Source organism: Sceloporus occidentalis, unplaced genomic scaffold, assembly GCF_023333645.1.
Source record: "Sceloporus occidentalis isolate IW3139 unplaced genomic scaffold, rSceOcc1.0.p SCAF_26, whole genome shotgun sequence".
In the NCBI taxonomy this organism is placed as follows: domain Eukaryota; kingdom Metazoa; phylum Chordata; class Lepidosauria; order Squamata; family Phrynosomatidae; genus Sceloporus; species Sceloporus occidentalis.
Genome location: NW_028317006.1, coordinates 8008030 through 8033043, shown reverse-complemented (window position 1 = coordinate 8033043; position 25014 = coordinate 8008030). Strand labels below are relative to the sequence as shown.

At 43.9% G+C, this 25014-nt stretch overlaps 2 protein-coding genes across 2 annotated transcripts in view; both read right to left on the bottom strand.

Annotated features, from left to right (window-relative positions):
• Positions 1-734: 734 nt before the first annotated feature.
• LOC149300111 (spatacsin-like) lies at positions 735-16624 on the bottom strand. The gene is made up of 28 exons (XM_089485555.1): positions 16435-16624; positions 16100-16245; positions 15831-15954; positions 15578-15733; positions 15181-15335; positions 14170-14303; positions 13928-14088; positions 12209-12354; positions 11848-12009; positions 11573-11639; positions 11328-11493; positions 10687-10895; positions 10469-10577; positions 9972-10116; positions 9576-9824; positions 6196-6346; positions 5886-6100; positions 5072-5801; positions 4491-4624; positions 4170-4368; positions 3945-4082; positions 3675-3808; positions 3410-3517; positions 3155-3323; positions 2838-2926; positions 2595-2750; positions 2241-2392; positions 735-915 (listed from the first exon to the last, which is right to left on the bottom strand). Exons 1-28 carry the CDS (start codon positions 16622-16624, stop codon positions 735-737), a joined length of 4875 nt encoding a protein of 1624 aa, XP_089341681.1.
• Positions 16625-16739: 115 nt separating this feature from the next.
• Positions 16740-25014, bottom strand: part of LOC149300110 (A disintegrin and metalloproteinase with thrombospondin motifs 7-like) — a 32571-nt gene continuing 24296 nt past the window's right edge. Inside the window, exons 21-25 of the mRNA XM_089485553.1 lie at positions 20038-20175; positions 19112-19191; positions 17913-18100; positions 17567-17731; positions 16740-16822 (exon numbers count right to left, since the gene is read on the bottom strand). Coding sequence (XP_089341679.1) covers positions 16740-16822; positions 17567-17731; positions 17913-18100; positions 19112-19191; positions 20038-20175 — 654 coding nt within the window. The remainder of the gene's footprint in view (positions 16823-17566; positions 17732-17912; positions 18101-19111; positions 19192-20037; positions 20176-25014) is intronic.

The window sequence follows — 25014 nt, the reverse complement described above, 5'->3', positions numbered from 1 at the left end:
CAAACCACGATAACATTTTTGTCCTAGTAGTCTGATTTTTTTTAAATCAAATTTCTTCCGAAAAGGTCTATATGATCATATGCTGTAAAATAACACGTTGGCAAAATCTGCAGTCTCGTATTGACCTCTATGGGAAAACTACAGATCTAGGATCGTAAAATGTGAACAACATGAATTATCCAATTAAAATATAGTGCATGATATCATCAAGAAAACATCAAAAGATATGAAACATTAATACATAACTGCAACATTTTCCCCACAAGGGAAACTTTAATTCTATATTCTCTCCATTCTTGACATATGATTGACACATAATTATAACACATTACAGCACAACCAACCGCGCATGCACGCACGCACACACTCTTACACCGGCGGAGTGACTGCGTGAAGTATGTCAAAGGCGGCAGGTCGCTCCGTGTAATAAGTCCGGCTATTGTGTTAAATGTAGAGAGAGAGAGAGATTCACACTCAGTTCTCCTTAATCCCAAGATAAATTGATTTAGTTTATCACTTAAAGTACATGTACAAAAATTATGGAACGGGTAACGTTGTTGTAGACGGCAGAGCAGCATATTACAAAATGATGAGAAGCTGCTTTATTTGGCATGCAGGCAATTCCTTCACAGCATCCAGAATTAGATCTACAAGCCAGAACAGTTATCATCTATAAATGATCCTGACGGTATACTTATTCTTTGTGTCTGGAGAACAGCTCCGTGTCTCGCGTATCACCGAGACAGCATATCTGTGAGACAGCAGCGAGTCTGTGAGTCTTTCATGAGAACATCGGTCACATCGTAGAACTGGTTTTCAAACGCCAGCTTGTACTGAGTGTAGGTGTCCTCGCAATAACTGATCAATCGCTTCAGATTCTGGAGACCGGCGGCACCTGGAGGCTGCAGCTTACACCTAAGAGAAACGCAAAGAATATCAGTTCAGCTGCATTAACATCAAGAGAACTGTTTAGTAGTTTACCCACGCATATATATTGTTCAAGACAAGTGTTTTTGTTTAAAGTCCTACTTACATACAACTACAACGTGTATTAGGGCTATAAAACAATAAAAGTAGCTGAAACCTCAACATTTTTTACATACGACTTTTTTTTTTTTGTCTAGGGTCTTGCTGGGCATTTTAACGTGGATAAATGTAAAATAATGCACTTGGGACACATCCAAGACAAAAAACATAACAATGGTGGAGAGCACGTAATGGTAGGCAGGCAATGAAATAAACAAATCAGAAAAAGTAAGCAGGGCTCTGCATGCCATCCCTTTGCCCGTCCCCGCCCTTATCATTCTTAGAATCCCTTTGTTCCCTCCTTCCTTGTTCTCTCTTTTCCACCCCATGTACTTCAAATATAGATCAAATAAACTCCACAAGAAAACACAGCATTGCAGGTATAGATCAATAGAATAAGACATACAAACCCTGTATTAGCAGGTATAGAGTAAATACATAGTTTTACACTGAAAATGACATGCAAACTCAGCACTGAAGGCATAGATCAAATAAATAATGCACAGAAACCCTACTTTGCAGACAAATCACAGGTCGCACACCCTAAAGGACAGCTCTGGCACCCAGGTTGCATCCACAAGACTTGCCTCAACAGACCAGACTGCATCCCATAGAGAACTGTGTTCAGTTTTTTAAAAACTTTGCTCGTAAAGTAGTAGATAAGTGTAACAGCTTTCCAGCAGAAGTGGTAGAGGTTAATAATGCCGTCTCCTGCTGAGATTAGTTTGTCGGCAGGTACAGATATATCCCTGCCGATGTGTAAGATACATTAAGGAATTTCACATCCTGGTGGATGCCTATAGGGGCATGAAACTAAAACTACCTATAGCAGATAAAGCATTGAGCCCTGCAAGTCACATTTTAGACAGAAACAAGCCTTGAATCGAATCAGGGCCAAAATTCTCTAAATAAATAAAGAGTAGAAAACAAGAAAATGTGAAAAGTAAATGCGTTAAAAGGCTATTCTTAAAAAGTAATATATACTATACCTTCCACACACCCCCCCCTTCAAAAAATATAACAACCACCACCAACCCAGAGACATCCACTTACCCTCCAGAAAACGAAGTAAAGAGTACTAAGGCGAGAGGTCCAGCACCTGGCGTGACACATGGCTGGATTTAGCAAACTGATAAATCTCTCTGCACTCTCGCAGATCATCCTTTCTAGCGTTTTGCCGCCACGCAGTTTTACCCACACGAGAAGCATCTTACCTGTTGGAGATTTGCTCGAACACCCCGCTCTGGAGCAGCTGGCGCTGTTTGAATTCTTCTAGGTATTGGAAGTCACCTCCGACGATAACATTGTGATATAAAACCTCTGCCCAGTCTGGTTGTTGGTCATAGGCTTCAGCTACAATAACAGCCTGAGAAACGAAGGGAACAAATGCTTGCCGCAGACCAAGAACAGTGCAATCATGTACAGCACGTAGCTTGCGCTTTACAGAGCATTTCACATCTTTCTGATCCCGTTTAACACAGTCCAGTAACCGGTTCTATCACCGTGCAGAAAGGGGGAAAAAAAATTCTCAAGAAATCTGCCACGAAAGCCCATTTATAAAGACCAACCTGATAAAAGCGTGGAAGTGCCAGAATTGGAGTCATTACACTCTCTTTCTCCAAGTTGATAAGTCTGGTTTCATGGCCAATGTTCAGCAGATGGATCTGTAGCGTCAGGAGGCGGGTGAGGCGCGCACAGCGCAGGGACTGGCGGACACATGAATCCTGAAGAATGACATATGTATATAAGTATATACATACACATATATACATGTAACGTGTCAGTGAAACTGATTGCATGGCCCAGGTTACCTTGGAGTAGCTCTCCGCGGCATCAATGAGCAGGGTCAGGGCTTTCATTAATGAAGACTTCAACTCGGCCCGTTCAGACATCCAGTATTCTGCAACATAAAGGCAAGGAGAGCGGTTGGAGACTGGTAACAAACGAACACAATACCCACTCTGCCACATGACCCCCCCGACACTCTCCTCATTAACAAAATGTGCAATGTAATCAATAAAAAAATCAAGTTTTTACTAATCAAGAAAGGTAATTATGACACTTACACTTTTAAGAGCAATGCTCTGGTGTTTAAGCAGCCCTACAGTTACACATCACCATCACTTACCCCAGGGTTGGGACTGGATCAGTTTAAGTTGGATGAGAGCCGCCTGCTCGTGGTTATGGCCGATATCTCGATGCAGGCTGAAGCAGAGCGCAGTCATGTTGTGTTTCTCGCTGTCCCCCGGATGACAGCGCTTAATATATTCCAGTAATGCGGTCTGCAGCCCCCCTTTCTGGACAGTAACAAAGTGACAACGAAACCACTCAATAATGGCACCGCAAATCTCACTATATTCCAGTATCCATCCCCCAACCTTACCGTGTCCAGCTGTTTCCGTAGCAAAACCTCAAAATGCTGGCTTTTGTGCAAAATGTCAAATACGTATACCATGTCATTGTAGCGACCGATCCCGGAGAGGAGACGCACCTGACGGATAACAACAGAGACATAGAATGTAAGAGCAGATAAGAAGCATTCGGCCCCTGCGGTCTGCCTGGTTTATTTCCTGGTGTCTCGGTCTTTGTTTTAGATTCAGGATGGATTTAGACCTATAAAATGTAAACGCTTTGACCGCTCTTCTCACCATAAGGCTGTATTCTTGATTTGGTGCCAAGTGCATTTCAATGAGATAGCGGCATGCCTGTAACACCCGTCGAATACCCTCCAGATGACAAGTCAAACTGAAGCAATCATGGGCAGAGATCAGTAGCTCAATAACTGGAAAACACAAGCAGGTCATGTGCAGTGCAAGTCAGGGAGGGCAGCAGAAAAATAAAAGGAAAGCCAAGGGAGCTGAAAGAGCAACAAAAGAAAGCGAAGAAGTAGGAAGATCCCCCTCCGCACTCATGCTCACTGCATTGCGACTCTGTAAGCGGCACGGTCTCCAGATTTTCTAGTAGCGTTAACCCCACCAAGGTCGGATCGGGACAAAGCTTTGTGAGTTGCAGGAATCGGTTCCTCATTTCGGAAACGTTGCACACTTCGGCCGGTCCTGCACACAGCGACAGAAACACAGAGTTTTAACCCGAAGAAAGCGTGTTATTGCAAAAAATATTTAGGAGTCTCTTTTGCCACCAACCTCCCTCCTTGTACTGTGCTTGCCAAATTCGCAGTCCCTCCACGGCTACAATCTTGGCCACGGTGTCCGCGGAGAGCCTGTGCGAGCTGATGACCGCTTGCGCTCGGTCACTGAGCTCAGGACGGCGGCAAGAAATAAGAGAACGTAGAACATCAATGGCATCTCTGGAGGAGATATCAGAGAAGGAACATCCAAGATGCTGGCCAAGACACAAGGACAGGGTCTCACGTTAATATCTATGGCGTAGCTAAGAAACACATCCAGCTTCCTGGTTTATCCATTGTGAATCTCAACGATGTACTTTAGATTTTCATCACCTACCTGACTCAGCTCGTACATGCACAGCAGCTGCAGGCAGAAGGGTTTGCCATGAGTGCAGGCATCTTTGAGGATCTCCAGATAGGTGAGCACCGGATCACTGCGCAGAGGGGACGGTGAACCTTCTAAACCAGATGCTGGGATATAATCAGTTCAGATCAGGAGAAGTGTGCCAGCATACCAACACATTAGAAATACACATTCTGAAATATGATTATTTATTCTGGGAAGCATTCCAAGAAATTATTATTTGAACTGGAGAAGCAGTTAAGATCTTAAAAAGTATTATGTAAAAAGTTCATTAACACTGCCTAAAATATTTATATGGAGTTTCCTTTGGCCCCATTTCTGACACAAAAGCCTAAATCTGCTTTATTGATTTATAGAATCCAAACTGCACCCTAATTGGTCCATCAATGTAAGTAATATCTAATTAGACTCCCATTTATTAAGCTATAGCATCTTCTTTACGTAAAAGTACTTAATAGTACTATTCGGGCCACACACGGCGGATACATCCCAGTGCTAGATGGTTGTGCTGGAAGGAGATCTTTTCTTGTATACAGGGTAAAGGTAACACTCACAGCTCTGCAGTCGCTTCCTCCGTTTCCAGACACATTCTTGTAATTCTAGTCCTTCTGCGAGGATGGCTTGGATATCTGGGTGCATCTGATCCTTTGTAGTCTCACCTGTGGCCAGAGCTCTACAGTTGAGCACCAGCCATAGGTTGCGATGGGGAAGCTGGAAGTATCTGCACACGCGACTGGCCTCATGCACGTGGCTGTCATCAAGCAGACGATCTACTAAGTAACTCAGTGCCAGCAAATCATCAGAGTCTAATGTGCCAGGTAAGCCACTGAGTGGTGGCAGAGTGGATATTTCAAAAAGCAATGGGGAGCTGAGTGCAGGTAGGTTGGAGAAGGAGAACTCAGAAGCCAGGCTAGTGAAGGGAGATACAGAGCAGAGGACACGCGCTCCTCTGTTCCTTCTCAAAACCTCTTGGTCAATGCGACATTTCCAGATCAGTTTCTCCAGTTCCTCCAAAGAAGCCAACTGAGCACAATCGCTGAGAGACAACCAATTTCCTGCAAGGCTGAGCAACAACTCCTCTTCTGCTAGATGATCAATATGTTCTCCCGCTCCTGCCATAGCAGCGGAGAAATTTGCAGCCTGAGAATTAAAGAAGGCGGAAGCCGCAACTGGGGACAACTGGTTGGTGGTGAACATCTGCTGACATTTCTTCCAGAATTCTGCTCGACTCTGAGGACATTCCCACTGTCCAATCTCCTGTAGGAGAAACTGGTCCTGCAGAACCTGTAATGGGGCATTATGAGAAAAGCAATACATTTCCCAGAGTTACTCTAAACAAAAAAGTAGGTAAGTGCGCTTCAAGCTTACCTCTTCAATCACCAGGCTGTCAGCAGGCAGGTTTGCCAGCTCTGCCACCTTTCGTGCCAGACAGAAGTGCTTGCCTTCCAGCAGTAGGTGCAACAACCGCTGACACTCCACTTGAAAGCCTTCTACACTATACTCTCTGAGAAGCTCCTTGCCAATACAGACAGGGTAGTCGTGCAGAATCTGAGTGAGTGCACTCAACTTGTGGATATCCATTGCTGGAAGTATTAAAAAGGAGCAGATGGTCACCAAAACAGAAGGATAAGAGGAAGTATATGCATGCTTTGAAACCTAGGGGTTTCCTTACCCCCACAAACATTCTGGCAGTCATTATGGCAGAGTAGTTGCAGAATTTGCCTCTGTTCGTATGAAGTTCTGCTCTGCAAGAGAAGAAGCTTCAGAAGCTCCGACACCTGATCCTGAATCCAAGTAAGTGGGAGGAGTGTAGAGGAGCCATCTGATGACTGGAGCGGAGGAAGAATGAGATTTATGGTAAAAATTGATAATATTAACACGAGAAAGATGCATGTGTGCCTGGTACAAATATTAGCAACCAGGGCCGGCCTTTGGGGTGTGCGACCTGTGCGGCCGCACAGGGCGCCACACTCCAGGGGGCGCCGCTGCCGCCAGCAGCGTACCTAGCGGCGGGGGGCCGAGCGGCACCCGGTGCCGCTCATCAGGGGGGCGAGCGGCACCCGGTGCCGGTCATCAGGGGGGCACCCGGCACCCCTCCAGAGACGGACAGTAATGTCCGCCGCTGGAGGAGCAGGCTCGCAAGGGAGCGATATCGGAGGTCTTTAACAGACCTCCGGCTCCCTTGAGTGACTTTAAGCCGGTTCAAGGATCTCCCTTGAACCCGGCTTAACATCACTCAAGGGAGCCGGAGGTCTGCTAAAGACCTCCGATACCGCTCCCTTGTGATCCGCGCGGCAACAGCTGCTGTGCGCCGGGGTTTGTTGTCAGATCCCGGCGCACAACACTGAAGCCGCGCCCACCGCTGTGCCCTCTGACCCGGAAGAAGACAGAAGAACTGAAGAAGTAGAAGAAGAACGAAGAGGAGGAAAAGGAGCTGTAAGGAGAAAAGAGGAAAGGTAGGAAAGCATTCAGTGAGAGTGGATTGGTATGTGTGTGGATTGGTATATATGTGTGGATTAGTATATATGTGTGGATTGGTATACGTGTGGATTGGTATATACGTGTGGATTGGTGTATACGTGTGGATTGGTATATATGTGTGGATTGGTGTATACGTGTGGATTGGTGTATACGTGTGGATTGGTGTATACGTGTGGATTGGTGTATACGTGTGGATTGGTATATACGTGTGGATTGGTATATATGTGTGGATTGGTGTATACGTGTGGATTGGTATATACGTGTGGATTGGTATATACGTGTGGATTGGTATATATGTGTGGATTAGTGTATGCGTGGATTGGTATATATGTGTGGATTAGTGTATGCGTGTGGATTGGTATGCGTGTGGGAGTGATGGGTGTTATGCTGTACCATTTCCAATGTCTTTTTCATGATCTAATTATGCTCTAAAAGTACATCATAACTCCCATCATTCTATACTGTTCCATACAGTGGCAGAGCTGGGAGGCAGAGGCCTTGCACCCTCACCGCAGGACTCCTGAAAGGTAAGTGAACTTCAAAGAGGGAGAGGGTAGATAGTTAGGAGGGCGTATATAGGGAGAAGGGAGTGAGACAGGGGAAAGGGGGTAGATAGGGAGAAGGGAGTGAGAAGGGGTAGATAGGGCAAATCATACTCCTATCATGCCAAGTCTGCAAGTAAATCCTGGAATCTGGGTATGCCTGGGCATGATAGGAATGTGATTGCTGTTAATCATATATATATATGATATATATAGACTTGAAAACCGAAGTTGTGTTTGTGGTTATTTGGAAAGTCCCTGGAGTGCCGGTAAGTATTTTTGGACTTTTTATATATATATATATATATATATATATATATATATATATATATATATATATATATATATATATAATATTATTTAATTGTTTTGTCCTATTTTGGTGTGTTACTTACTTTAAATAAAAGTGTTAGATTTTTTATGGTGTGGGGGGTCATATTCGGTTTTGGCCAGGTAAATGCTGCACTTTCGGTTTCAGTCCAGAATTCGTTTCGGTGCATCCCTACTACTAAGCCAGACAATTAAGTGGTAGGCCTAGACCACATCAATGTTTGGCGTAGTATATGGTGATTGGGGTTTTGTTACAAGTTTTGTTACAAGTTTTTATTCCTTTCTTTTTTTGGGATGGGGGGGCGCCAGAGGAGTAGTCCGCACAGGGCGCCAGAACACCTAAGGCCGGCTCTGTTAGCAACACATTAAAAACATGATTAGTATACAGGTAACTCACACTCAACAGCTGGCGTTTGAAATCTTGCACTTTGTCCTCTGCGCTCAGATAGTTTTTGTGATGAAGACACATCTCGTACATATCAAGTAGGGGTAACAGGGGGCAGTCCTAAATAAATCATAATGTGTAACTGAGAAATCATAGGAAACATAAGCCCCTCTTTCTCCCCCTGTGTGTAATGCTGATTGCTGCCGTAATGTCCTTGCCTTCATGGTCCACATTACCAGCATCTCCCCGCTTTATGTGTTTGATCAGAGTGACTGTATACGCTGCCATTAATCTTTTTATATTATCTGATACTTGTCATGTAACATGTGTCACCTCCATAAAGATGCTGAAAGCTCTGTGCAGGGTTCTGCTCGCCTTTCTTTCCAGCAGGTTAAGCCAAATCCATGAGAGATCACTCAGGTCCCAGACATGATCTTCAGGGGTAGAGAGTGAGTGTTTGATCACTGAACACGTGGCAGTATCCACAGATGTAAGAATCCACACACAGAGACAGGAGATGAGGTCAGCGTCCTGAAGATAGAAGAGACGGGACAGGTTAGTGGATAAAATGAGTAGTTAATGGATTAAAACAAGAGGTTTGATTTATTTTTATGCTTATAACAAGACGTAGGGATAATATCATTCAGCTAAAGAAATGGTATCCTTTGTGACAGAATGAGCTGTCATACAGGGGCCCAAGGTACTCAGAGATGGCTCCAGCCTGGCTGCCAAACAGGCAGGAACTCCATTGTTTAATTAATCCCATCAATAGGATTGCTGACTGGGGATTAAAGGTTGGCCTGAATACATGTATCTGTTAATTTTTTGTTAATGAAGTTCTGTGGATATATCAGTCTATGTTTTACTACAATAAACGGTTCATTCCTGCTGTACTCAGTTCAAGGTAGTTGTGTGTCTACTTATTGGGTACACATAGCAGGGTTCCAAGCTGCGCATGCTGGCTGGTGCTGGAAGAGATTCCGGGGACAACAGGAGGATACATGTGGGTGATCTCTGGGAGTTACTACAGCTCTCTTGGCGAACCCGTTACCTCCTTCATCAAATTGTCCAAGCAAAACCATCATTCATTTTTAGCACCCTTATTCTGGTTTTATTTGGTTTCTTTTGTGTTTTGTTATAATCTGGGTTTCCTTTAGAGTTTTGAAGGATCAGTGCAGAGTCTTCTGGACACATGACATTAGTCTGAGAATTTCACCAAGCCTCATTAGCTCTCCATCTTCCCGGGCTGACTGTAGCCCTGATTTTAATATACAATGCCCGTGTGGTTAGTGTTGCATATATACCTATATTGTGACTTACCTGCACACATGCAGCAAGCACACTCAACAGCGGAGCACTGTATCTCACGCTCTCCTTTAGTAGCATACGTCCCGGCTTCTCTGACTTTTGGCATCGAAGCATAACATGGAACAAATTCACTGGTCCTGCTTCACTGTCCACTTCTGCTTGGGAATCACACGAGGGCTGCTCGTCTAACTCCATTCTTTGCAACGCCAGAGCCACGTGACTGCTCAGAGCTGGGCCGAGATCTTCTAGAACACAGGATATCTGCAGAGGGCATAAAAAGAACTCTGTGGGTAAAGAAGACTACTGGTTTCTCTTCAGCACTCTTGGTAAGGCCTACCATATAGAGTCCCCGTTAAGCGCCGGCACTTGCTAATAAGGGAGGCTGAGAGAGAGAGAGAGTATACTGACCTGCTGATGAGAGTGCGTGTGCATCAGAAGCTGCAGCCAGTCCTGCCTCTGGGCGCAGTGTCTCAGGTATCGGGAGCTCAAAGGAACAGAGTGCAGCAGGCAAAACTGCGTGATCGTGGACCATGGGCCACTGCAGGCATGGGGCCTGGACAAACAGAGACATATACTTGGGTGAATGGTACCCCAACAAATGCCCCTCCAATCTGCTTCTTAGAATCCGGCCTCTTAAACGTAATGCAAGAGCAGGCTTCAGAACTACGCTAATGGAGTTCTGGACATTAGATCCGTAGCTCACATGGCTAATTATAGTTATGAATAAGCAGTGTTGAAGTACTTCATACAATGATCTCGCAGTACACCAGTTGCTGGGTTTAGTAATATTTCATCCATCTCACATCGCATTACAAATGACAATAAAAAAGGCAGCAAGTAACTTACATCGAGATGATGCCTACTGCCCCTGTTCCTTTAACCGGTTTCACTTTCTTTAATCTCACCTGCTTTCCCATTCCTTCTCTAAGGTGGAACTCATAGCTTCCTCCAAGCTCACTGAAAGTTCTCTTGCTGCTTTGGCCTCGTTGTCCACCAGTCTGAGCATCCTTTGGGCTGACGACATAGATGTGAAAAGGCAGACAAGAAACAAAAGTGAAAAAAAGATGACGAAATGGGCATTTGTAGAAATACACTATAAAGACGCAAGGACAGATTGTGATACCTAAGGCTTGTGCCTCGGATTTCTGTCTCAGCTCATCGTTTGGAGATGTTGAATGGGTCAGGATTAGATTTGCAACATTTACATCAACGCGGAGCTTGTGGCTGCAAAGACCCAGCAATTCCAGGAAACAAACACAGGAGGCAATCACGGTCTGTATGTTGAAGCAGGACAACGCTAAGGAATAGACATCCTTTGCAATCTCTTGAATTCTGCAAAGAATGCAAATCATATGAGCCCATAAAGAAGAGGAAGAACGGTGGAGGCCACGACATACGCAACAATAGTGAGCAAGACTAGAAAAAGGATTGCAATTTCTAAAAATAAATAAAATAAAGTGTATATTAATCGACTAAGCTGAAGTACCAATGTTTGAACAATTGTAGCATAATAAATATTTAATATTTTAATAATCTGAAGGATGTTTTGCTTGGAACATCTCAAACCCCCGCAATATTATGCAGAGATAGAAAAGGTCAGGGTTCAAATCCATCACCGGTGGAATTTTATTAATGGTAAAATACTTCCAATTTAAGGTAAATGCATAAAAATATCACTGAATAGAACCTAAGAGGCACTGCAGAGGCCTAGTGATAAATAGTCAACAGACAAATAGCTTTTCCCTTTTTCTCCCATTGACTTACTGTTGTTGGGGTGCTTTGCTTTTTAGAAGCTTCTGCACCAAGAAGTTGGCAAACGCGACTGCCGGTCGCCCCGTACGGAGATAGTAGCAAACGTCCAGCTGCTCTACCACTGCCCACTTGCTGACCAGCCGTGGGCATGAGCAGTGAGGGAGCTCTGTGCGGCTGTCTGTGAATAACAAAGATCACACAATCATTCATGCACACTTATCCCATCTGAAACTACGATACGCTAGCCGTTTACTTACCAGCGGAAGCAAGAGTGTTTGCTCCTTGCCAGGTGAAAAAATGCGTTGGGTTGAAGGGGGAAAGCGCCTGTGAAGGAAAACGCAAGTTATACATACAATAAGATACTTTGGTTTGGAGGTTCATTGATTCTAAAAGGTTTGATGAATAGTAGTATACCGGTATACATTCTAAATAAATCATCTGATACATTCTTAACCTTGTAAGTAGTTCACAGGCATGGTTGTTTTTTGCCTTTCAATCGGTGTTCGTGTGTCTGTAGGATATTACCATATACCTGTAAGAGATGATAGAGTGAAATGTGGGAAGGAGATCCAGGAGCCGGGTGTTGGGGGAATAAAGCGGCTCTAAGTTTTGGATAGGGAGCCAGAGCCATCTTCAGCAGCTGGGGATCGACATTCATGTGACAAGGTGTTTGCTCCTCGCGCTGCTCCAACACCTGAGTGGACAACAGTATAATGAGTTGATAATGATACTATTTTAATGTTCTTTATAAACTCTATAGCTGGACATATGCAAAAAGAAACAGAAACAATCTATGCTGCAAAGAACTTGTCAAAACGATGTCACAGGTTCCACGTAGAGAAATGGGCAAAGGAAATAAAAACAGAAAATAGAATGGAGGTATGATTTATTACCCTATCAATGCCCCCAGGTGCATACATGTTGGTCGCGAGGGCGAGCAGTGTGTGTCCCTCCAGCAGCATGCTGCTGACGCTGGGCAGGTATTCAGGCATCACCATGTGAGCGTTGGCCAAGCTTGCATGGAATATCTGGCTGTAATCTGAGAATGAAGAGCCAGATATATGTGAGGAGGTACAGAAACACCAGACCAACAAACAGCATGGCAACAAATACAGCACAGGACTGAAAAGACACCAATAAACTAAATTTCTAGAAAGAACACGGTAGAGGAAAGACACAAACAAATAATGAGAAGAAAGACAGGAGATGTGTATTCCACGCAGAGTAAAGAGCGTCAACGCAAAGCAGGGTGATCTATGGTAGGAAATCCCAACAAACAATACAGTGCATTCATCCGTCCCCATCTCTGTGGGCATATCTTACCCCCCGGGTTGTCTTGAATTCTTCGGATTTGTACAAGGAAACTGAACCAAGGGAATCTCTCTAGAAGTGTGGGACTTGTCAGTGCAGAGCAGAATTCTGGAGTCAACCTGCCAAAAAGGAAAATATATATAGAGCTAAGTTCCTGCGGGAACAGGGCCCTCCATTCCTCTTGTATCTGTCTGTATGTCATTTGCTTGTCATTTTGTACTTGTCGTTATCTGTAAAATTTTAACCTTGTACAGCGCTGCGGAATCTGTCGCCGCTTTATAAATAAAGTATAATAATAATAATAAAGTCCACATCCCAGCATATAACAGCCTCAATAACCTATATGAAGTGAGATTCTTGAACAGTATATCAGCTCTGCAGACCTCCAAGCCGATGCGTTTACCTGTAATAATCCAGGTAAGTGTACAGGAGGTACTGAAGGCCATTCTCTGCACACATCTGGACAAAGCGGTTGTGAAAATCCATGTTGTTAAGGAAAACGCTTGGAAGAGAGTCAGAAGATGACATCAGTTTGTTGCCAAATGCCAGGCGTTCCACAAGACTCTCAAAATCATTCATTTCAGACGGGACAATCATTCCCACACTGTAAAAAAAAAAAAAAAAAAGTGATGGTAAGTTATTGCCCGCGGCTTCCATGCCAATGCTGAAATTCACACCCAACCATCTCCCTATACCCCCGCTCCTGAGCTCATGCAGTTCTGTATTACAGATACAGCCTACTATGGAACTCTCAGCAGACATAGAGCTTTCTGTTACATGGACCTGGATCCCACTACAGCATAGCGCCTTTCCAAAGCTCTTATTCATACCTCAAGACAGATTCCGCTTTATGCACGCAAAACATGCCAACGTGTTTGGTTTAACCAATTCCAAGCGATTTATTCCCTACACACATGAAAGATTGCACTTCTTACGACGTAAAAAAATGTAATCATCTCCTAACCCCTCATTCTTTTCCTCGCACCTTAACAATTTGTCTAGGATTTTCTGCCTTGTGTAGCGACAGCACATGGTATTTTCGTCCACTAATTCTGGGGTCAGGGGAGGCCATCGTGTGAGCTTTGTGTTGTCTTTCTCTGCGTGCGATCCAGTTTCCTCAAGCCACGAGCAAATCGATGGCCACGAATGCCACAAAGTCAAGTGACGCCAAAGGATGTGGGGCTGACAGAGACTTAAGTCTGAGGGTGAAACAGACGGTAGAAAGACAGACACATGAAGATCAATTAATAGTCCATCAATAGTGATTGCAGTAACTCCAGGTTGGAAGTCTTTGCACTCACCGCTATCCTCCTGTTCAGCGAGTAGGATCGCTTCCTGAGTATCTTTGTTCCAGCCTTGTGCCCAGTAAAGCCGCAAAGTCTCTGGATCATTATCTGGAGCTGTCAGCACCTCTTCCAAGATGTTTGATTCACACGCTGCAGTGTAGGGCTTCCATGATGGCCTACTGGACAAAGGCATAGTGGCTCAGCAATATAGCTCAGCAAAGGATGTTTGGGGTAAAGCAAATCGCAATGCAAGTTACCTGTCATACGTTGCTTTCCTCTTCCCTCTTTCACTGTTGCATGGGTTATAATACAGTTCCTCCACCCGACACACTGTGTGAATCTGCTCCTGTTCCTGCTCAGAAAGGCGCCCCTCAGCCCGTAGGAGGTCAACCTAAAGAGAGACTCGCGGTCAGAGATGTCTGTAAAAGAGTCTTAAAGAAGGCGAGTGTTGCCCTAATTTACTCACAAGCAGATTTCGGACACTCCGTTCAGATGTGTGCATACAGATACGATGAAGTTCACTCCACGCAGAAAACCCCTAGAAAGAAAGAACAGACATACTCAGCCATTTCTTCAAAAAAGCGTGATACTAGCTGAATGGGATTTTATACAAAAACCCGGGCAAGGGATTTGGAAACTATGCAGAGCTTTTTACTTTTTGGTGATAAACCTTTATTTTGTGTTGCAGAGTAGAGATCCATCTCTTTATACCTTGCTATACTACACAGGAGATTAGGAGGAAGGGCCATGGGCAGGAGTGTGACTGTACGAGTGTTTGTACCATATTACGGAGAAGCTGACAGGCCTCTGGCACGCGTGTCTCTTGCAGGCATCTGTAAACCAGTTTCAGACCTTCTTGTTTCAACCAAGTCAGACCAGGACAGGGATGTCCTTGAAGGCGAACAAATGACTGTGCCTCAGGAATCCGATTCGTTAGGATGGCATCAGAGATTATTTGCTGAGATTGTTAGAATAAGAGAGAGAAAAGGTAAAGAAGGGGAGTCCCTCATCATCAACTCAACAAATATGCAAATGAACATAGGCAATGATTTGCAAAATTCTATAACATTCACTGCAATTTTCTTTCCTTAGTAAGGTCAACTCTAACTTAATTGTCCATCTGGAGTTTTTTTAAACCGACCCCAATCAGATTAACCCATGTATTGTAGTGTATTAAACACGTGATTTAATAGGGTCCACCATCAAGCAAACAGTGTTATACCCAACCCTTTTTTCCTAACCTGTTGTATCGTTTAAATCCCACGTACCTCAACAGATAGGTTCTTCCATGCTTTCTTCTCCCGCGCAGACGGTGGGACCTGCATCGTCTGTGGCTGCTGCGTGAACCTCTTCATGAAGGGACGCAGGCCAGTGACATAACCAGTTAGAATTCTCACACATTCTTTAATCGCAGGATCTGGCTCTAAGGAACAAAGCAGATATTGGTATCAGGTATATGCTATTCTGTGACTGAACCTGCTAAGTATCAGAAACTGGACACAGATGGGGGTTAAATCATAAGGCATTCGTAATAGAATCTCAATCTCTGCTTCCTACTGGGACTAATAGAAAAAAAAATATTTTTTGGTGAAAGGGATGCCCTTGAAAAGTCAGACTTTACATTCATAATAAAATCCAAAGTGTCCCGCTGGGTTTGCCAAATACCGGATGTGAGGGTGCAGAGCGTGCGCAGCTGCCCATTGAGGAAGCCGAGGGTGAGCTGTAACAGCTGTTCGGAGAAATGCTTGCTGTGAGTCTCCTGGTCTGTCCCCCGGATGTAGGAGGAAAGTAGATCAAGAGCCGGTAGCAGGTCCTGTACATCTGCGAAAGAGAGACACACAGAGCTTGTGAGAGGCAGTAATACAGTCGGGGGGAGAGAGCATGGGATGGGATAGATGTATGGATGGAATAAACTCACTGCGCAGGTAGTGCTCCGATTGGACATCAGCATTTACATCTTCGGGGGCAGAAGGGTTCAGGATATTTTCTTTACTCTTCAAGAAGAAATCAACAGTATCCAACTGCCTGTTCTCTAGGCCAGCCTGAAAGGCACCAAAGGACGTGTCAAAGTCAGAGAGGGAGTAGATATTAGGGAAAAACAGACCATGACAATTAATATTTCAAAATGAAGGAAAGAAATGAAAAGGCAAAAAATAAATATTACTTTTTCTCAGCAGATTTTCTTACCTCTAGCGTATGGATAGGTATGGAGCAGCGTCCCCAGTTATTTAGGAGACACAGGGTGTCTGCGTTACTTGCACTGCCGTGGATCATTAGTCTAGTGAGAAATTCATCCTGTGATGCACCAAACAGCACAAGAGAAATGCCTTTATCTGGAAGAGGAGAGACAAAGGTATCTAAAAACTCAGAAGTGCATGGACTACAAGTACATTATCATCTGCTTCCCGGAGACGGAATTCTTTCAAAGATAGGGTTTTGGTCTCCTCGAAGTCCAATTGTACCTGAAGTTAGTAAAGGTCAGATCTAACTTCCTGAACACAGTAAACACACACTTCTCTCACCTGTGATAACTAGGCAGGGTTGATCTGGAGTACAATCCACACAAAGAGCTTTCCCTAATTGGTGGTACATAACACTTTGAGTCTCTGTGTCAAAGAGCACTACAGTGAGGTTTCCATCGCTTCCCCGGAGGCAGAAGACAGCACTGAAGGAGGACACAGACCAGATTCGCAGACTTACAGACTCCTCCATTCCATCCACTTGGATAATCTGCCAGCCCCCACCTAAAGGGTTCCAGCTGAAAGGCACCTTCGAACAGTTGCTACATGGCAATGGATGTGAAGTTTGGGGATATAAATGCAGGTCTTCAACATCTCTGATTTCTGTGCAAAGGGATGACAGCGTGGCTTCCCATGACCTTCGAACAAAAATATTGGTCGGTGGTAAAGACTGCAGTATAAAGAAAATAGCAGGAGAGTGAAGAGTGTGGAGAATGAATTAAAGAAGTAAAGTATTTTAGGTTTAGCTGCTTAAAAATGCACGATCAGACAGGAAAGTGAAAATCACCTATCTGTACGGAAGGCACATCCAAATTCATGGATGCCCCCATCACAGCTGCTGACATCATTCTTATCTGTATTCGATTCAGGTAACTCTCTGGGCATTTCATTACACCACTTAGCTTGGCCTGACTTCTGCCTGTGACAGAGGTGTGTTGTGTCAGCAAGAGACAGTTCTGATGTCTAGGATAGGCTGCACACTATGGCACAGACACAACATCTTAAATGATCTAGTGGCGTCATACCTGAAATACTCATACAGCCGTAGAGAAAGGACCCAACCAGCTTTTGAAGACACCACAGCCAAGCTCAGGTCTGGAGAAACATGTATGTTTGTTAATGGGTCCAGGGAGCTAGTCTCTGGCCTTAGGGGAAGCTCCATGTCTGCCACATGTGACCCATCCAGGGTGTCATAAATATCTGCAGCATTGTGTAAAGGAGGGCTAAATAATATGAAAACAAGTAAAAGGGGTCTCTACCACAAAGATGACCACATACTCAAGATCATGAGCGGCAATAAAAAAAAAAATGAGAAAAAAAATATGGAATACAGAATGTAGAAGAAGGATACATACAATCCCAGAAGAGTCTAACAGGAACAAGATGTCATTACTTAAGCACACATCTGATATACGGTCTGCAGCCTCTGGATCAAGGTCTAGATCAAAGCAGGACAAAGTCTTTGGGTTCACATCGTCCCCGTTATAATCAAGATGCAGCAATACACGGTTATTGATCAGAAGAAGGATCTGTTCACCGTGAAGGGCTAGGAGATGGACTGAGAGCACCGAGGAGACACCTATACAAAAGGTATAAAATCTCTATAAAAACATCACGGCACAAATTGGAATACATTTTTTGCATGCATTGTAATTGCCCCTATTGAACTAACTCTACAGAATCTGCTAGCACTATATAAATAATCGCATACTGATATTTTTCTGGAACCTGGTTGATGATGTAAGATTATTCATACTTACAAACATGGTTGTCTGCACAGAGTTTCCTCAAAGTGTCCTTATCACAGTGACAGACTGTAGTCAGGTCCAAACGTCCTTCTGTAGTGTTCACCTCGTAAACCGAGAGCTCTTTATCCTCATGTAAAACAAGAAGATGTGGGCAGCGGTCCAAAGAGTCCTGCAGCCCATCAGCATCTTCCCACAGAAATCTGGGGCAAAAGTAAAAAGGAGAAAGACAAAGCAGTATGCATCTTCAGTCCTTACCAACAGGTCCATTACATGGCACACAGTACAAGACATAAGCAAACAAGAAAAGTTCTAATGAAGCCATTTGCCTTTCTGCATGGAACTCCCATCAATAGATGAGCAATGACAAAATGCGAGAAATGGCAGAGATCACTATAACAATTTCTTTTGAAGATGCAAAAGAGACCCAACAACACGCAACACATGCCACATAACCCAAAAATAATTCTTACTTAGCGAACGATCCATCAATGTGGGTGTGAAAACAGTTAAGGCTTCCTGGTGGGAGACAGGTGAGGCAAAGGGTACCCCGAGGAAGAAGACTACATAGGGTCAGATTCTTCTGTCTGTTCAGGGAAACTTGTAGCGGGTTTTCAGTCTCCTTGTGCAGAACCAACCCGGGAACTAGAAGGATCTTCAGAGGCATCTTTTACTAAAAGAAAAAAAGGGTCATCGAGAAGAATAACATGTTTCTTAAATGAGCTGTCAGAATTCTACTAGCAATGCTTAGCAGTTCTCTCTAACAAGAACACAAAGGACTCGGCTACACAATAAAGGTAAGAGACAGTCAGCATCCTCTCTCATACATTTATATTCAGAGACAGTCAGCCTCTCTCTCCATCTCTCTTTTTTTCTGACAGTTTTCCCCATAAACCCACCTACTTTAAATTTGTTTCCTAATCCCCAACTAACTATTTGCCAGCCTCTCCTCTGGTTATCTTCACGCACGATAGAAATGTTCAGTCTCTTGCTCAATATCTACAAGTTACATTTATTTACATTGTTTCTCTTAATTCCTTTTATTAGGCGCCGCCATAGGCTTCCAGTATCACATGACTCGGAAGCATTTTGCTGTCACATGACACCAGAGTCACATGACACCCAGAAGCTGCATCAGCAGCTCATTGGCCCTGGGAATGAGCTGGGCGGGGATGTGGTGGGTATATGTCAGGGATCTGTCAGCTTCGGGTTACCGCTGGTGGCGGAGAAGCGGGCCCTCGAGGTTTATGGTAACACCGGGAGGGCTCACCGGCGGGGAACACCCCTGGTACGTCTGAAAGGGGGTGTGGTGTATTTACTGAACCGGTATCTCACCGTGCGTTCGGAACAGCCAATTCGGTGCTTTTCCTGCCAGAACGGATGTTGTGGACTTGCCTAATGCGTGTTAAAGATGCTGTTCCAATGTGAAAAGCATGAATTCAGCTCCCAGTCAGTTAAAGGGACACCAAAGCCATCGCATGCACTTTAATATCTGTAATAGTTATGGGGTCCGTTTAAATCTTCGCGCGGTTCGTTTTGCAGTAATATATACTCGCCCTCCCCGCACTGATGAGCCTTTTGGCCTCAATTATTGTAACACCCAGAAGCGATGGTTACCCATCTTTCCCGCAACTATTATTTATCAGAAATAGGATGATTATGCTACCGTTTTCATGACCACTATTGGATTAAAAACATGTTTTAAATGTATTGTGCTTTTTTTTTTTTTTTTTATTAACCTTTTTCATAATATAATGTAATGTTAGCCATTTGTATGTATTATTTTCTTAGCCCAGTCTACTAGAACAACACACTGACTCCTTTTACATACTGCCATTTGGCACAAAAATAGACTAACTCGGTCTTAATCACCCAACTGGACACTCTGACTAATGATCTGTGGCGGAACAAACTTCGTTGGTATTGCCATAAAGAACGTGCTCAGGGAAAGTCACCCAAAATATCAGGGGACAACAATGGCAGCTTTCGGGTCTACAGATAAAGTATGTTTATTGGAAGACAATGAGATGCCGACCTACGTTACTGTATACAGCACTGGGTTTTATGCTTAAGGCCTAGGGTATCAGCCCCTCTACTGCATTACAGGGAATCCCACCGTCCTTTTGGGCAATCGGCGTACCTGGGAACTCTCCGGGTTTGACGTGGAGATTGCCGGGGTTCTCTCTTGACGCTCCCCGCCCATTTTTTCCTTTAAATGGGGGTGTTTCCCGCTACCATCAGCGGCCCACCGACGGCAGTGTGCAGTCCTGGCCGCGTCCTGCAAGGGAAGGCTCTGGGTAGCTTGAGCCGAGAAGTTCCCAGGTATGGCGATCAGGCTTCTCGTAGATAGGCCACTTAAAAGGGAGATCTCCCCAACCGGCTGATTAACACCATGGAGGGCTGGGCCGAGTTGGCACGGTACTCCATAGTTTCTTTTTGCACCATGCTACCTGTAATAGTAAAGCGCCAGGTGTCATCAGCACTGTCTGGGTTAGTCCTAGGGCCAATGAGCCTCTGCTTCAGCAGGCACTTGGTTGGCCCTGTATAATGCATAGTTAAATCAGTGGGATCTATATTAATCCCCTCACCCATTAGATTATACATTATACAGGGCCAAGTCAGCCCTTTATGTTGGGGAAACTTGCCATCGTTTGCCTTTTATAATGAACCGTGAAATGAGAAAGCTGAAACACAACTCCCTGCAAACTCTCCCTTTAGTGAATAAACCCTTATATAATGATGTATGTGGTTATTGATGTCTTATACCAGGACTTGTCAAATTTATTTTGGATTTAGGAGTCAACAAAAAAAATGTAGGATTAAAAATTTTTTAACGATAATACGTGTTAAATACGTGAATTGATTAAGGCTGGTTTATTAAACTGATAAATACATGAAGTCGTTGATAACTTAATAAGTAATTAATAAATACAAACATTGAACCGTAAAATTATGATAAATAAAGAAAAATTCAAATTGATTTATGTAAATGGAATGAACCGAAGGAGGGTTATTTAGCTATAACTGCAGCTGCTGGGTAAAGTGTTGTGTTGCAAGACCAACACTTGTACTGCGCTGTAGAATATGTTGATGCTATATAAACCAATTATAGAAACGTTAAAATGTTTTCCTTCTGTATTGAGAAAATGTTTACATAAAAAGGCTTAACGACGACCTTTTATACTAGAACAAAAAGCAGAAAATACAACAAACAGAAAATACAAGGAAAGAAGCTTTCGGAACTGTCCGAAAGTTATCAATTTCAAGTAGCCAATCAGTAGCAGGAATCCTTAGTCCATAAGGAGCACCTGCAGAGCTGCAGCTTCTGCCTTAGGTAAGTGTTTTTATCTTGTTTTTCATTTTTGAAGAATAAATATTAGCGTGCTCACAGAGCTTCCATTCTTAGTGAGGCCATTAAATCTTCTTGCTTACATTGAGACAGGAAGCAGGCAGAACAGAGGACACCTTTGCCTTCAATTCCCTGCTTTGTTTGAGTTTTCGAGATCCATTCTTGTAAACGGTATTGTTATTTAAACATATAAAGCACGCCATCTCCATTAACGCGTTCATATATCGCTTCCTTTGGTAATTGTTGGCGTGTGCCGGAGTCCACATGTGCCCTACTTTGAATAAGTTGAGCTGATTTTTCCTTTGATGTGTCGGAGCCATAAGGTTTGTGGTATATTCCATATGGAACCCACATGGACGCCCCCTTCCACGCAAGTTTCATCACACGCAGTGCAAAGTTAAAACGAAAATCTAACATGTAAGTGGGCCTGAAATACTTGGATCGTGCTGTGTGTGGCAGCCACCAGGAAAGTGTCTCACTTTATGGCTTTTCTTTTACAAAAAAATACAGAAAGTGAAGCGCGCCCCAAAAAGCATATAAATCCAGATTTGGCGGTGGTGCTGAAATGACACAACAAAAGCAAGAAACCAGCACATACCCAGCATGAATTTGGGGGATTCCGTCACGCTACACGATCATATATTTCAGGGTACCCTAATTTTAGCGAGTGCTAACGTGGCTGTATTGCCTACCAAGGATAGGCAATACAATGTAAAGGCCACTCTGGACACCATTAATGAGGCGCCTGTGTGATGGGGTAACCCAGAGGTCTAGTCAGGACCTACAAATACACAACAAATACAGCGAGTGAAGCACCCCCTAAAAAGCATATAAATTCCGATTTTTGGAGCCTGTATTTCCTTGAGGTCCTTGTTGAGTGTCTGTGCAGGAGATACATGAGGAATACTTCTGGTGATCAGCAGATTCACTCACAATCTGCCAAATCATCATACCTGGGAACTCTCTGGGTTTGGCCCGGAGATTGCCGGGTGAAGCACCGGTCCCCCCAGTCAAGACCCAAATCCTCCGGGTCACGGGAGCGAGGTCTTGACACACCCGCCCGCCCCCTAACACCGCACCCTTAACATCAGTGGGCCGTCCTGGCCGCGTCCCGCAAGGGAAGGCTCCGGGTAGCCGGAGCCCAGAAGTTCCCAGGTATGCACATCATTCCCTGGAGCATGGAGTGTATGCATGGCGTGCAAATGGTGTTAGTTCAGTAAGGATCAAGATGCTATTTTTCATTCTAAGTCTATTGAAGGGGCTTCTGGGAGTAGCCCTTAGCCAAGGGCAAATGAGACTCTTACTGTTGGCCCTGCTGCTCTCCTCTTGCCTGGACAATGTACGATGTACACACCCCCACAGACCTGCTGAGAGGGCAAGCAGCAGCACTGGTCTCAAGGGCAAGCGTAAGAAATGGCACTGATGGCAAGGGGGTGTAGAAAGCAACGCGTAGGAGAAGTGGTGGCTGTCACAGTGTCTATGTGATTAAGTATTCAGACGAAAGAATGGCAGATCCGATAAGATGTATTTTCTTAACATGTCAACAGAGCTCAATTAATGTTTAGAATGTTGCTGCCTCGTCCAAATGTTTCACTTGCTGAGTAGTTTAAACAGAAGGGACTAGTAACTTCATTAGTAAAACCATCTGAGAGAATCTGTGTCTACTGTAGTCTTTTAAACGTCCACTAGGTAGCGCTATAACTGCACATGAATTGTGTTATGGAAACCCAGTGTCCCTATGGAATGACATCAATGCTGCCCACAGAACTCCCATCAGTAACTTAACCCACTAAGCCCTGATGTGTTCACCACATTTCAGAGGAGTTAATGACAAACGCTGGTTTTACACACCCACTGTTTTGGCTCGGAAACTTGGGCAGTGGAAAGGTCTGGCAAGTCTTCAACATTCCAGGCTTTTTCTGACAGTCTGGTAAGAGAACTTGTTTTAGTTGAAAGTTCAAATGGAAAACCATTGTCTCATTTTCTCCAAACAAACAAACAGCTCATCGCAGTGAGCCACACCTGGACTTGCCAAATTGATTTTGCTTCCTCTCCATTCATTGTTCTGAAAAACATAAGTGCAGCTGGAGACCTACTGTATATTTCTAAAGGGGCCGAGTCAGGGGAGAAAGGTAGTAAGTATCTTCTTGCTCGCTAAAAGGCTTGTAGTTGGTACGTCAATCAGGTGGGGATATACAGTGCAAGCATGAAGGACCCTTATACACAGCAACTTGGGGGCTCTGATATTGTTGATTGATTTATACGACAATATCATACGTATATAGCTAAAATAAATCATATATCATATACACTTTCATGCATATGATAGGTGCCTGGTCTCTAATTTTCAGGTGATCTGTTTTGCAAATGCATTGGGAGGATTCTAAAGGCTCTCCCCCAAATTTGGCCAAATACATTTCCTTGCGCCTGCTGTACTCGCCTCCAGCCAGCTAAAGTGCTAGCTCTGCTGAACTCTGCATGCAGGGGTCTATTTAGCCTTTAGTGTGTCTTCCCATTGATTTCATTGGAAGTCCTTTACTGCCACCGATTGACAGGATAAAGCAGCAAATCAATGGTAAGATATTTCCGATCACAACTGATCGACTAGATTGTAAGCTCACAAGAACAGGGCCTTCTTCTACTTTGTAACAGATTGCTATTGTTTGTGATTTTAAATGTACCCTGCCGACTCTGACTGTAAAGTGCTACAGTATCTGCTGGCTCTATATAAATTAATGTAATGTGATCATGGAGGAAGAAAAGAGATGTAAGTGTGTTCATTTGTGTTGGGGAGAATGCATATTAACCCCTTAAGGACAATGGGCGGTCCCTAAACTCTTTGAAAACAATGCATTTTGAGCCCGTACATGCACGGGCTTTGTCATTTAATGGGTTAAACTACTCACAGGGTGGGGGTTACTCACAGTGTATTTTAATATGAATTCTTCTGAAGGGGTGTCATTAGACTATCCCCCCCATAAAGCTACAGTGAAGTTATATTTATGTAGATCTGAGACAGTGGACTAGATGATCTGCTTTTCTCGATAATCTATTGCTATTTTCATCGAATATTGTTAACAGCGGACTCCAAGGACAGGCAAAACCTTCTCTAGATTTAAGATTGCAGCAGGTGCTTCCTGCTTAAAACTAATATTGGGATGTAAACAAGAACACACAGCATCAATTATATATTTAGCAGACGTAAACATTGTTCATCACAGAGATCAAACCCCCAAATAGTGTAAATCCTAAAGGAGTTATAAGAGGATGCCGGGGGCTCACATGGCCATGAACATTATACTATGTTGGCCCGTTGTACCTTGTGTCAATGACCACCTGGCTATACACAAGGGCTATAAAGAGGAGCAGTCGGATCTAGTAACACAAGCGGCTTTAGCAATCCTTGTATAATTCATGAAATGGATAAAGGAAGGCCTCTGTTTTTCTTTTTGTTCTGGTAGAGGAAGCGAGGAAGGTCCCTTGGCCCATATGAGAGTCTTTTCTTTGTTCTTTTTCTTCTTTCCTATTTTTTTTATTTTTCGCGTGCTAATACACATCCTTATATTGCACAGATATGTATAGCTAAAAATAAACCTATTGTGTGTTTGGCTGCGAGTGCAGCATCTCGGGGAATGTCCGAATGGGCCATCCTCTGCTATGTCTCTGTAACCGGCCAAAGTATGATCTCAGATATTATCCGGAACTGCTCCAATAATTAGCAATTTACCCTTAAGTAGATATACCAAGTAGAAGATTGTAGTAGTGCAT